A 13624-nucleotide genomic window follows, 5' to 3' on the forward strand; every position below is an offset into this window, starting at 1 on the left:
CTTCCTTTTCTTGGTTGCAAGAAAGCAATATCGGGACAGAGGAAGGTGATAGTTCACACCCCCCCCCAGTACAATTCTGTCTTTGATTTTAAATCCAGAGATGAGTGAACCAATGTCTGTGCTCTGTTTTATAGAAAAGGCCACGGATGGCTCCCTGCAGAGTGAAGACTGGACACTTAACATGGAAATATGTGACATCATCAATGAGACAGAAGAAGGGTAAGTGTGAACCCTATATAGTACGTTTGCCTACTGCTGGGGGGATTATTTGCACTCTATGGGTGTCTTGTCAGGTAGGCATCCCTGTTCTTCAAGAGAATGAAGATGTTTCAGCCACAATTGCTTTCAGAGCATATAGGTTGCACCTAATGGTATGTTGGGTTGACTGGCTAGTGCAAAACTGATGGTTTGTGCATTATTTCCTTGTCAGCTTAGAGGGCAACTTCCTTCTTGAGAGTTTGTTGGGGGCTTCATTAATTGGATTGAGACGGTTCCAGAGACATTGCGTCCCCCTTGGCCTGCCCTTTGAAATGAACAGAGGCACATTTGCCTACTCATGAGTAAATGCAGATGTGCTCCTCTGTTGCAGTTTCCATAGGGCACAATACATTTTCCTTGCCGGCCATCAGCTTTTCAGTTTCGCGACTCATCAAAAATCAGGTCATGACCCACTGATTGAGAACCACAGACAGAAAATATGAAGGGGAAGGAAGCTCCCTACAGAGGTGTGGGCGGTTGCTGAAGGGGGGCACAAGATCCCTTTACTACCCCAGCCAGTTACTTTGAGTGGACTGAAAAACAGAGCATGACTCTAGTGCTGCCATTTTGTCACAGGCCATTCTTTGCCTTTTGTATTTGATGTGGCCGGGAGCAACAGGAAATCTCTTCCTGCTTACAGAATTGCCACCTGCTTTGCTTTCCCGTCTTGTAAGTACAGGTGTATCTGCCCGGCCTCGGTCCTGAATGTGTTGGCTTGTGTGTAGTTGCACTGAGGGAGGCTCAGACCATTTGAAGTCTGCTCTACTGCTAAAGTTCTTTGAGAGCTTTTCCTGCAGGGGAAAACTCTCTCCATCTTCAAATACTGAGACATCTAAAGTTTTTACTACGGTATTCCTTGCATTGTGAGAAGCACCAGTAGCGAAAGTTGCCTCTTACCGGTTGGTTCTGTTTTATCCCATCAGCCCAAAGGATGCCATCCGAGCGCTCAAGAAGAGGTTGAACGGAAACAAAAACTACAGAGAAGTTATGTTGGCTCTAACGGTGAGTGGGGTGAACAACTGTGTGGTTCAAGAGAGAGCTGCTGGAGGCCCCTGGGCCACATTTATCTTCCAAGATATGCTACCTGGTTCCTCTTGTGCCATTGTAGAAGCCCAAAAGGCATGGACCTCCAGCTTATCAATCTTTGCCTGTTTCTCAACATGGCTTAATGGGGAAATTAATCTTCTTTCTTGGCTCTGCCTGTAACTCATCCTTCATGCCTAGGTACTGGAAACCTGCGTAAAGAACTGTGGCCATCGCTTTCACATCCTAGTAGCAAACCGTGACTTTATTGACGGAGTCCTGGTGAAAATCATCTCTCCCAAGAACAACCCTCCCACCATTGTCCAGGATAAAGTACTTGCACTAATTCAGGTCAGTAGAGAGAGCTTTTAATTCTAGGTTGCGATATGATTCAGAACAGATAAGTGCGACAGTTATAAAGAAATAGTTCCAAGCTTAAACTGAGGAAGTATATATAATTAGTAAAGATGTCGAACAGTAGCAAATGCTCTGACAAAAAAGACAAGTTGCTGAGGGCTGGATAAAATCTTATGGATAAAATCTTATGGTCCACAGGACTCCTCACACTCCTGGGACCTGTAAGTCAGAGAAAGCCCCTGGCCCCCCTGACAGGGGCACGTTCCTGGAGATTGCATCACTGCATTCCCTCCTCCTGCCCCTTAAATGGACAAAAGTAGAGGACCTCATGCTTGGGGCACTGTGATTTCCCAATTTGAAAACCTTTGCTGTATTGGGACACACCTAGCTTTGTGACACTAGAAAAACCACACCGTTTCACTTTACCAGCTGCTCAAGCGTCTGTTTTTATCCTTTTTACTATGTTGGGGGGGTGGGCTGGCTTTTGGAGCGATTGTTGAACTCCACATTCATCAGATTGAGATCATTCTGGTGACCTTGTGGTCCTCTTTGCCTGGGCTTCCATAAGAGCCAAGGCATGTAGTAAATGCTCATGTGTGTCTGTTTCACTTTCCATAGGGCAAAAGGAATACATTTTCCTTGTCAGCTGGGAGTGGAATTTCTTGAGTGTTTTTTGGGGGCCTGCATTCATCAGATTGGGAGCATTCTGGTGGTGTTGCGTTCATCTCGGCCTGCACTTTGGAGTGGACTGAGGCATACACGGCTCAGTTTCACTTTCCATAGGGATCCATGCATTTTCATTGACAGCTATCAGCTTGTCAGTTTCACAGACCACCAACAATCAGGTCTGGGTGCACTGGTGGGTCACAGCCCACAGTTTGGGAAACACGGAGTTAACATATGGAGATGGGCCTGAATCTCAGTGGTTAGGGCACATACTTTGTATGCAGCGGGTTCCAGATTCAGTCCATGTCGTCTCCACTTGAAATGAATGAATTCAGAGGTCTGAGAGAGAGGCCTTGAGATTTTGGAGAGCCACTATCAGGGGAGATGTGTTTAATAGCTAGACTAATGATATGACTCATTATAAGGCAACTCAATCTTCATTTCCCCCCCCCCCATTGAAATATGATAATATATATATTTATTCCTCCCGCCACTGCCCAGGTAACATAAGCTATCCTGTTTTCATCAAGCAACTGAGATGTGACTTGACAAAAAGGCTTCTGGCCTTGGGTGATACAAGTTCTGTATTGACTCTTCTACTCTTCCTTTCTGTTTTGAGTATGTTTGTATGTGTGTTATCTTCGCTTGGCTGTTTGCTCTTCTTTCTTTTACATTGGCTTTTCATCATCATTGGCATCCTTCAGTCTCGAAAGACTATGGTATCAAGCTCTGAAAGCTACATTGACTTTTATTATTGAAGCTTTTAGCCATCCCGAGGGTCCTCGGACAAAAAGTTAGGGGGAAAGGTGTCTTACTGAAGGTGTGTCTTTTAATAAACTGTTGCTGTTGTCATGGGCTCTGTGCGACTGGGAATTCGCTAGCCCTAAACTGCTGAAACAGGCCCCGTGGGATGCTATGGCTAGCCTTCCTCATAAGGCAGTGGATCTTGGCGGCTATTGAGCCAAATGCAACAGTCCAAACACCTTCCAAATGATAAATGAATGAATGAATGGAATCTCTTATGTAATTGTTAACTAGACACCTTCCCATTCGCCCATTTCTGTTCTGCTTGGCTGGTTTTTGATAAAAGACATCTGAAATGGTGCTCTGCGTAAATGGGTTTTGCTGCTCTTCCTCTTGTAAATAAAAAATTCCAAGATGCTACAAGGGGGCTGTGGTTCTTTCTGCAACAAGAGAACTTCTGTTAAGGACGCTTCCCTGGCAACTGACCCCTCAAACCCCAATCAGCCTTGCCCATCAAAGATCACGTTCCTTCTGCCATTCTGCCATTGGCTGGTGCTCCTTTTGCAACTGAGAACTACAAATCAATTCACTTAATTAACAGTATTGGGAAGCGGAGCCGTTCGTGTACAAGTAATGATGCGTTTGCCTGGAGGCCCATAGGATAAACAGCGAGGCTTCCTCTGTGTGCTTCTTGAGAAATTGTGAGTCTTCTCTTGGAGCTGTTTTGATCTTTGCTTGTAATTTAGTTGATATATACCTTATCTTGGGGGTGGAAAGGACTGAATGGAAGCCTGATTGGCTCTTTTCTGGCTTTATGAGACTAAAGGAATCTGGGTATTTGGCTTCTGGAGTGTTTAGCAAAGCCAAATTGGAAAGCAGGCCAAGATGGGAGGGGTGTGGGCAGCGCAGTTATTCATAACATGTAAAAATTTCTGTTGGCTTAAAAGAAAACACACTTTTCTTTTCTTACATAGCGTATGAACAGATACAGATTTTCATACCCATGCATGCAAATTTATCACTTTATCTGATAGGGAGAAATCTTGTCTGCCCAGTGTGCACCAAAGGGCTGCAAATGCAATAAAAGCTCACGGGTATTCAGATGTTGAACAAATGGAGGGGGCCACAGAAACTCCTGTCTTTATATGCCTAGGCAAGAGCAGAGGAAGACCTGCCCTGAGCCTTCTGCTGGTGGGCCTTGCTTAGGAGGGAGAGGCTAGTTTTGGCCAGGCTGGATCTGGGTTTTATTTCATTCTTTCTTTGGACCCTCAAAGGCTTCTTCAGTACTTTTGTTTTTTTAAAGCAGGACTTACAGTTGCTGTTGATTACAGTAAGCCATTTCTCATGAAATTTTATTGGCCTTATAGTCTTTCTTGTGTAACAAGCAAACTTTGCAGATTTTTGTCTAATGCTTCTATTTAAGTAGATAGTCCTGACAGAAAGAAAAGGTCAATGTAGTACCAGAATGTCTGATAGAGTGCATTATGGGTACAGCATCAGGATGACACATTTTCTGTCTTTGCAAGAATACAGCAAAAGGCTGCATTGATGACCTGTGGATTCTGTACCAGCCAAAAGCTTTTTGTGAAACTGGCATTTCCTTTGCATACAGGACGTTCTGCTCTAAAAGCCATCAGATGTTTCTGGAACTTCCCAGTTTTGATTCTCTCCTCCCTTTTCCCCTTTCACCCTTCTTCAGACTAAGAGACAGGGCTCCACAATGGATGAGAACTCAGTTTGTGTGAAAGTTGTGTGACAAACCTGTATGTATGTTTTCCAGGCCTGGGCTGATGCGTTTCGAAGCAGTCCTGACCTAACCGGGGTTGTCCATATTTATGAAGAACTCAAAAGGAAAGGGGTTGAATTTCCAATGGCTGATCTGGATGCTTTGTCTCCAATACACACACCCCAGAGGGTAAGCGGGTTGTGTCGTCCACTGTAGAGGAGTAGAAATGGTTAGAGAATCCCTGATTCCTGCAGGTTCTCTGAACTGTGGAAGGACCTGATAGGGATGAGTTCTGTTTGAGTGAATGGAACTGAATGGTGAGAAATTTTCCTTCTCAGTTTGTTCTGCAAAGAAAAGCACAGGAAGGAATCTTTGTGGAGCCTATGCTGCACATTGATTCTCAGTGGAATGCAATCCAGGCCCTGTGGCAGTATCCCATTTGTGCTTGTATGCCCCAGCAATGGATATTCAGTGGCCTGCTGCCTCTGAGCATGGGAGGTCCACATCCTCTTCATGCCTGATCACTATCAATATACCAGTCCTCCATGAATATTTCTTCTAAGTTTCCCCTCCTATCAATAGGAAAGTCAGAAGTTGGGTTTCAGACACCAAAACCGGTTGAGCAGAGCTTTCCCTTCCTCTGCATTCCTGCGCATCTCGTCACAGAGGAGGCACCAGGCTCCTGTTGAGGCCAGCCATCGCAGAAGCAGCCATCGGGGAAGCAGTTCTCACTTACCATTGCTAGGATCAGGGCCGGCCTTAGGGTAATTTAGCCAAATTGGGCCCCACACTTCAGAGGGGCCCTGCATTGCTGCCCCCACCGCCCTGGCATGGAATCATCCATGATGGTCAGCGGAGCACTGTGTCAGCCTTCCCGCTTACCCCTTCCTCCTTACAGCCCAAAATGGGCCTCTTGGAAGCAGTTGGCCATGATGTCATCACATCACCACCAACTATTGGTGGGTACCACCACACTTCACGCACGGCACCATCAGTGATGGGATTGTTGCGGCTGTTTGGCGAGTGGGGGGCCATGGGAAGGGGCCCCCGCACAAATGCATTGCATTGGACCCCCCCCGCCCACTCCTGAAGCCAGACCTGTTTTGCTCCCCCAATGCGATTGCGGCCACTGCATGGCAGCTTGGTTTGGAGAACCAGGAAGTTCATACACATACTGAGGGATACGTACCCCACTTTAACATTCAGGAGGGCAGCCAAGGCTGATCAGAATCAAATGCGGTTGCACTGTAGAACAAACAGTAAACAAAATAATGAGGCAGGAGGCAGAGCTGGGAGGGATGTGACCACTGCTGCTTCAGCTGCGGCTTCTAGAGCTGCTTGGATGACCACAGGGGAAAAGAGCACCCCCACCCCAGGGTGTGCTACCAAGCAACCAGGGCCAGGTGGCTGGCATCAGATGCTATTGTTTTGTTCCTGTACTTGGGGCGCCTGCCTGGATAGCCTGTGGTTCCTGGCTCTTCCCAGCAGCAGCCATGCCAGGTAAAGGGTTTGGCTCTTTTTTTTTTTTTAATGCAGGGGTAATAGCTGTATTAGGTTTCCCTTGAGAGTGATTCCAGATGTACCGCGTGATGCTTATTTTGAGCACTGCTGTCTTTGTCCGCTGCTAGAGCGTTCCCGAAGTTGACCCAGCTGCCAACATGCACAAGTCCCAGTCGCAGCAAAGGATGAGCTCCGGTTCCTACATCTCGCCTTCCCCTCCAGCATATTCAACCCCTCCGACCCCGGCTCTGAACGTGACCGGCCCCATCCTGGCAAATACGGAGCAGGTATCCCGCAAGCGGGGAGGTGCAGGGGTGGGGGTGATCCAGGGCGTGCACCAGCCTCCAAGTTGTGTGCTTTCAATTGCAAGCGACTTCAAGAGGAAACGGCTTAAAAAGCAAGCATCTTTCCAAACAGATCGCACGGCTGCGCAGCGAACTAGATGTTGTCCGTGGAAACACAAAAGTGATGTCTGAGATGCTCACGGAAATGGTCCCCGGGCAGGAAGACTCATCAGACCTTGAATTGTTACAGGTAAGTGTGCAAGAGTTGAGCTTGACACAAGACCTTTTCTGAGCCTTCCTCTTTCACCAGCTCTGCCTTCGGTGAGGCTGATCCCAAGCACTTGTCTGGATCATCCTTTGTAATCAAAGTGGAACCCTTGAACCCAAAACCCTGGACAGCTGATGTAAGTCAGCGTAGACAGTACTAAGCTACATGGACCTGACTCAGTAAAAGGCAAACTCCTACATTCGCTTTCACCTCTTTACCTTCCATCCATCAGGTTTTTATTTAATTGATTGATTGATTGATTAATATGCCGCCTTTTTGCCCCATGGGCACACAAGGCGGCTTACAACAATAAAAATACAAAAATAGCAATTAAAAACAATAATTAAAACAGATGCACATAATTAAAAAAATCTAAAACAAGCCCCGTGGATTCTAATATAAAAGAGAAAAAAGAGCGAGAAAGCCAGCCAGCCTGTCAGCAATTAAAAGCTTTTTGAAATAAAAAGGTCTTCAGTCCACGCCGAAATATTAACAAAGAGGGAGCAGTTCTCAATTCTAAGGGGAGGGTATTCCAGAGTGCGGGGGCCACCACCGAGAAGGCCCTCTTCCTGGCCGCCGCCCCTCTCACCTCTCTTGGTGCCGGCACAGTCGAAAGGGCCCCCCCGATGATCTAAGAGCACGGGCAGGATTATAAGGAAGGAGGCGGTCCTTCAAATACCCCAGGCCCGAGCCGTAAAGGGCTTTAAAGTCCTTTAAATTTACTGATTTAATGTTATCCAAGGGGTTTCTGTCCTGCCATTCTCTTCCCAAAGGGCTGGCAGTGAATTATTTCGGATCGCAGCAAATTAAAAGAGTGTGTTCTCCTAGAGAGATAATTGCCCTTGGATTGTACGGTTGTTCCAGTGTATCTCTGTTCACAAGGTTTTGTAGTGAGTACTCCAAAAAACCTGCCAGACCTGTTTGGCCAGAGGCAATAGCCGGACAAAAGAAATGTGTGTGAACATCCCAAGCAACACTAAATGATGGTCTATCTTGACTGTCGACAGAGAAGGAAGGATGTGAGCAGCGACTCTCCCAGAAATGTGAGCAGGGCTCTTCCAGGTGGAATGTTTTGGACCAGTGACCCTGTTTGCTAATTAGTTTCCAGGCCCAATTTAAGATGTTGGTACTTACCTTTAAACCTGACAGGGCTGGGAGACACCTGGTGCAAGGGAAAAGGATTAAGAAGTTCTTCTCCCCTTCCCTCTCTTGCTTGCAGGCTTCCTGGGAGCATCTTACAGAAAGGAGGGTGCTGGGCTAGACAGGCCTTTGGCCTGATCCTGCTGGCTCTTTGGATGATCTTGCTTCCCTCCATTCTCTTTCCCTTCCCCCAGTTCTGTAAGCTTACCTGAACAAAGAGGTGCCTCTGAGCCAGTGTGGGAAGACGGCTGATTGTTGGTTGTTCCTTGTCAAAAACAAACAAGAAATCAATAAACAAATAAATGGAAAGCTCTCGATGGAGTGGAAGTTGAGCAGAATAGATAGGCCCCCGTCTGCCCGCCCGCCAGCTCTCCTCTGGCTGCACCCATACCCCAGAAATGTCACAATCTGGCTCCAAAGTGATGGGATTGAAACTGACGGTTGGCAAATGCGTCCGTCAAGCTGTTAAAGCAGCTGGAGAGCACGAGGTGTGATTTATCCGCCGTTCAGAATGTCAGGCCAAGCAAGGGCAGCTCGCCAGTGCTGCTCGCTGTTCTTCTCGAAGGTTATGTGCCGTCACCGTTGTCGTCGTTCCGCTGCAGTCCTGGATCTCCTCTCCTGCGGGAGAAGAAAGCACAAGGAGAGGGGGTGGGGGTGGGAGTAGCTTTTGTTCATAAAGGTCAGCACTTGCTAATGTCAGAGTCGGGCACTGCTGACCAGGCTCTGCTTAGGCCATTGCCAACACTTGACGGCGAAGTCTCTGAAACTGTACCAAGAACAGGTACATGCTGCAGTCTTTGATATGCAAAGATAAGCAAACCGGCTTGTCTTTGCTTAACTATGTGTCCGTTTCTAGCCCGCGGGAGTCAAACCCGCTTCATACAGTGGATCGAATCCCATTCACAATGCCTGCTGAGGGCTGGGAGTGATGTCATGAAGCAGGAAGTGACGTCATTAAGCAGAAAATAAGCACTTTTTTCACTCAGGAACTCATTAGCGGCAAACGACAGAAGACAAAACACACAAATCTCGAGCATATTTTCAAGATGTAGGAGAACCCAATTATCATGCCAGCTGCCCTTTCAGCAGTGACAGCAGCAGACAGCAGCTGATGGGGATGCTGGGAGAACTCAAGGGCCTGATAAAGAGCTCCCACAGGCCACATCCGGCCCACGGGCCTTATGTTTGACACCCCTGTTCGAGCCTGTAAGTGCCTTGGGGGCAGAGCCTTTCTTTTCCTATATATGTAGAGTATCAGGGCCCCCGGTGACGCAATTTACATAATAATTGATGGTGTGTTCTGCCGCTAGTCAGCCTGGGAAGGGCTACATTTGAAAGCTTGGACTATTTTCTTTCCACTTGACGCACTGCACCAACGTGTACCGTTTTTTTGTTTTGTCCTCCCAGGAACTGAACCGCACCTGCCGAGCCATGCAGCAGCGTATTGTGGAGCTGATCTCCAGGGTGTCCAACGAAGAAGTCACGGAAGAGCTGCTGCACGTGAACGACGACCTGAATAACGTCTTCCTCCGATACGAGAGGTGGCTTGCTTTCCCCGCCGAACCTCAGATAACTGCCATCTGGCACTTACGATTGGTTGCTCTTTTCTCCCCCAAAACAGGCTGCTCGCAGAGGGAGACTTAAACATTGCAGCTGATTCCAAGCGAATAAGAGGAGGCTTATGAGCCTCTGGTCAGAACTATTTTTAAAATCCTGCATTATTATTGAATGTGTTTCTGTCTCATCTTTCCAGTTCTGAAGCAGAAGTAGAAATATAAAGCCATAAACAACCACTGGCAACAGTAAGTCTAGGTACAGCCCCATTTCAGATAGGGAAGGCCTAAGCAACTGTTACCCTGCACATGCCCGATCTCGTCTGATCTCAGAAGCTAAGCAGGGTCAGGCCTGGTTAGTACTTGAATGGGAGACCGCCTGGGAATACCAGGTGCTGTAGGCTTCTACTATAGTCTTTCGAGACTGAAGGTTGCCAACCAAGATAATAAAATAGTTTTCACAGGAGTCTGAAAAAGGAGAAGCAGCATGTGAGCTTCCTTGGGAGAGTATTCCATTTCTGGGTGCCATCCCTGAAAAGGCCCTGACTGCAGTTGGCGCCCCTCCAAGTTCATGGCCCTCATGGTTTTAAATCTCTGCGAACAGCCACGTTCGTACCAATGGAGGGCAGCATATTTGTTAAAGTATGGCTGCAACTTCTGAGAGGCCACTTGTTGAACAGCCAAGCACCAGCGCGGGCTGTGCTTTGTCTTTAATCCTGAGCTGGTCAATAGCTTTTAAAGAGAGTGCGTGTGGGGCCCAGAACAGCATTGTCTCCCACAGCCTCGGATGTGCATTTCTCTTGTTCCACTGCAGCTGCTGGTCAAACGCATTTTGGACACCCTGTCTAATGTGCAGGATCATGTCGGTGTTCAGGGGTGAAAGCAGAAGGAGGGCACATGCAGCAGGCAGTGATCCCTCTTTCAAGTTGCCCCCAACTCTTGAGGAACTATGTTTTGTCTGTCTCCAGCCCAAGACACAACTGTTTGGTTTGGTGGCATCTGGTATGGCTGTGGCTAGCAACCACATCCAACTGCCTCTGAATTTCCAGGTGCCCATTTTCTGCTGGGTTGACTGAGGCAGAGTCATCAGTCCTTTTGTTCCTTTGTTTTGCTTTGCTTTGTGAAGTTTATCTTCTTTTGGTAACCTGCCCTATACAGAGAGCCCAAGACAGCAAACAGCAGAAACTCCCTGTTGTTAAACTCCGTCGTTTGCATTCACACTTCCAAAGCAGATAGCTGTCAGGTGGGCAGCGTGCCTGCCGTTGTCAGGAGCTACCCAGGCTTTGTACCTGGAGCTGTCCAGAGGAGCCATCTGTTTTGGAAATGATCACACTCAAAAGAATGTGTGCAGTAGGAAGAGCTAATGTGGCTTTGCATGGGGGTAACCTGCGGGGGCGGTGGGGAGAGAAGAAGAATGTCAGTCTTCATTGCTTAGATTAAGGCCAGCCGGCATCTGGGTTCCAGCTGTACAGATAAACGTGGCTGACATGCCACTTTCGTACCGCGTTTCTTGAAGCGAACTTTTCAGCTTTGATGGCTTCGTACAGTCCATCTGCCCGGTGATGGGTCTGCAAATAGTCACCAAGTCCTTGGGAGGGAGTGGCAGGTGGAGATGGACAGAGATGCCTTTGCAAACAGTTGGTTGACGACAAAGGGCTTGATGATTTGGGGGTAGGGGAGCTGCTTCTAGCCTTGCCGGAGGTGTGATAATAAAGAGAACTTTGTGGTCCTTTTCTGGAATCGGTGCCCCCTCATCCAGCTCAGAAAATCTAATTCCTTTTTCTGTATCTTAGGTTTTTCAGGTGCCCAGATCCTTTAGAGGTGCTATGTGCTGTCCATTTTAACCCCCCTCCTGTTTCTTATTTGCTGTAGGTTTGAGCGATACAGGTTGGGCCGATCGGCACAGAATGCTAGCAACGGGGTAAGTCCTAGTACTGAGGCAACATTATCCAGGGCACAATTGCTACCCTTTGTTTAATGGGTTCTGCCCAGTGGGATATGCTCATCTTGTGCAATTTCTTATTGCATCCTAAATGACCCCACAGGTTCTCAATGAGGTGACAGAGGACAACCTAATAGACCTGGGCCCTGGCTCCCCAGCTGTGGTCAGCCCAATGGTTGGAAGTACAGCTCCAGCCACGACGCTTTCCACCCAGCTTGCTGGACTCGGTGAGTGTGTTTGCCTTTCCATCTTTGTCTAGCAGGTGGTGGGCCAGAAAAGGGATGGGCTTGTAGCTAGCCCACAGTGCTGCCTTTGCATGTTACAAGGGGCCCTGGGAGGTTGGTGTGACCATTGGAGATTGGACTTGCACCCCAGCTTATCCCAGAGGCTCATGACATGCAAATGGGTTAATATAGGAAATAAAACACAAACAAGAACCTACCACTTATATGCGCATTCTTGGCTATTGGACATATGGCCAGAGTGGGGGGTTCTTGGGCCAAGAATATGCCTGATAGCCAAGAATGCGCAGGTGGCTGGCTGAGGCAGTAGGTTGGTGAGGAGCTTCCCCTTTCTATTCAGCCACTCCCCTCCACTGCTTCTGTTCCCACTACTAGATTGGAAAAGGAAGTGGGGGGGGGGGGTGGAGAACAGGAAATGTGGAGAAGAGGAGACATTCTAGCCTGCCACTCTCCTCTCCTCCCCACTTCCTTTTCTGCTCTGTCCAATCCAGGTTGGCGCAGGGCTGGAACACCACCAGGTATGGGAGGGTGACAAAATTTGGCATGTCCCCCCGGTGCTGTGAGGTGTTGGGCCAGCCATGACTCCGACCTACTCCAATAGCATAAGCATTGCCTCTTTTTAAAATTTCCTTTTTTTCCTCCGTAGATTTAGGCACAAACAACGTGAGTGGCACTCTCAGCTCCCTCCCGCAGCACTCTAACCCCCGTGACGACTTTGACATGTTTGCACAGACAAGAGGCAGCTCATTGGCAGATCAGCGCAAGACGTATGTTGGGGCTGGTGGTGGGTGGGGACTGAGCAAGTGCTCCTGGGGACTGAATCCGCCAGAAGGTCCTCCGCGACTCAAGGGCTCATCCAAGCCTAGACTGGTTTCAGAGGCTGAATCGGGCACCAGGTGGGAAGAGTGGCTGTGATAAACATATCACTTCTTCTACTAAAGCCCCAGTGGCACAAAAGCATTTTAGTGATTGTAGGCACTGACTTGCCTGGAGCAGTGGTATGAAAACTCCTTTCCTTGAATTGGAAGAAGTGCCCCCCACCCACATGATCCATTTTGGCTTCCAGTAATTCTGCCCTGTGTGTTGATTCTGCCTCTTTTGCTGCTTGGTGCAGAGAGAGAGAAAATGATTGGAATAGGATAATCAAGTTGGCTTCTTCACACTATAGTGGGGAATTAGGGAAAGGGCTCACCCTGACCCCATTGACCTTCACCCCCCTCCCCTTTCACCTCCTGCTTTTGAATTGTGTTCCTCTTGGGAAGGGGACCTGCCTTGCCTTCTCTTGTAAAGTGCCATGTGCATTGTCAATAAAGTATTGGTAGTAACTCTTTGGTAGAGCATTGCTTGACATACCCAGGTTCAATCCCCAGCCCTGTAATCATTTTGTCATTAAAAAAAAAAATTGCTATTTTAAAGGCAAAGCAAAGAATACGAAGCAGATGAGAGCATGATAACATTTGGTGTTTAAAAAACCTGGGCTTCATCCAGTGCAGAAAAGACGTTAAACTTGGTACCAGGTGAAAGATTGCCTGAGTAAAGTGTTCCGGAGTTGGGGTCTTTCAGCCTGTGGTGCCCGATCACCTCACCTCTGGATGCAGAAGTCTAGGGAAGGGGCTCCGAGGGGTCGCAGTGGGTATGTTTGCATTGGTGAAGGTGGTTGTGAAGACTGCCCGCCAACATATGTTTGCTGTCTTTGTTTCTTTAACTGCTTGATCTATGAGCTTAGAGACAGCATCACTGCCTTAATCGCAATACTCCCAGCTGTTTTCACTACCAGCAAAAAATTAGGCAGAAGAAGGAAATTCAACTCCTTCTCTTAATCTATTAAACTTTGCCGGAAGATAATCTGAGTAAAAGACCAGAGAATCCCAGGATGCTAGTAACGCAATGGCAGAGAGTTTTTTTGTTTTGTTTTTTTGGG

At 47.8% G+C, this 13624-nt stretch overlaps 1 protein-coding gene and 1 pseudogene across 4 annotated transcripts in view; both read left to right on the forward strand.

The window, feature by feature from the left end:
* Positions 1-13624, forward strand: part of TOM1L2 (target of myb1 like 2 membrane trafficking protein) — a 44597-nt gene that overhangs the window by 15358 nt on the left and 15615 nt on the right. For all 4 annotated transcript variants that reach the window (XM_066640404.1, XM_066640405.1, XM_066640406.1 and 1 more), the window contains exons 2-11: positions 135-219; positions 1182-1260; positions 1483-1632; positions 4829-4963; positions 6403-6561; positions 6692-6808; positions 9374-9507; positions 11392-11440; positions 11565-11688; positions 12350-12470. In XM_066640404.1, the coding sequence (XP_066496501.1) occupies positions 135-219; positions 1182-1260; positions 1483-1632; positions 4829-4963; positions 6403-6561; positions 6692-6808; positions 9374-9507; positions 11392-11440; positions 11565-11688; positions 12350-12470 (1153 nt within the window). The remainder of the gene's footprint in view (positions 1-134; positions 220-1181; positions 1261-1482; positions 1633-4828; positions 4964-6402; positions 6562-6691; positions 6809-9373; positions 9508-11391; positions 11441-11564; positions 11689-12349; positions 12471-13624) is intronic.
* On the forward strand, positions 9805-9923 carry LOC136633751 (5S ribosomal RNA; annotated as a pseudogene).

Source organism: Tiliqua scincoides, chromosome 13 (assembly GCF_035046505.1).
Source record: "Tiliqua scincoides isolate rTilSci1 chromosome 13, rTilSci1.hap2, whole genome shotgun sequence".
Classification (NCBI taxonomy): Eukaryota; Metazoa; Chordata; class Lepidosauria; order Squamata; family Scincidae; genus Tiliqua; species Tiliqua scincoides.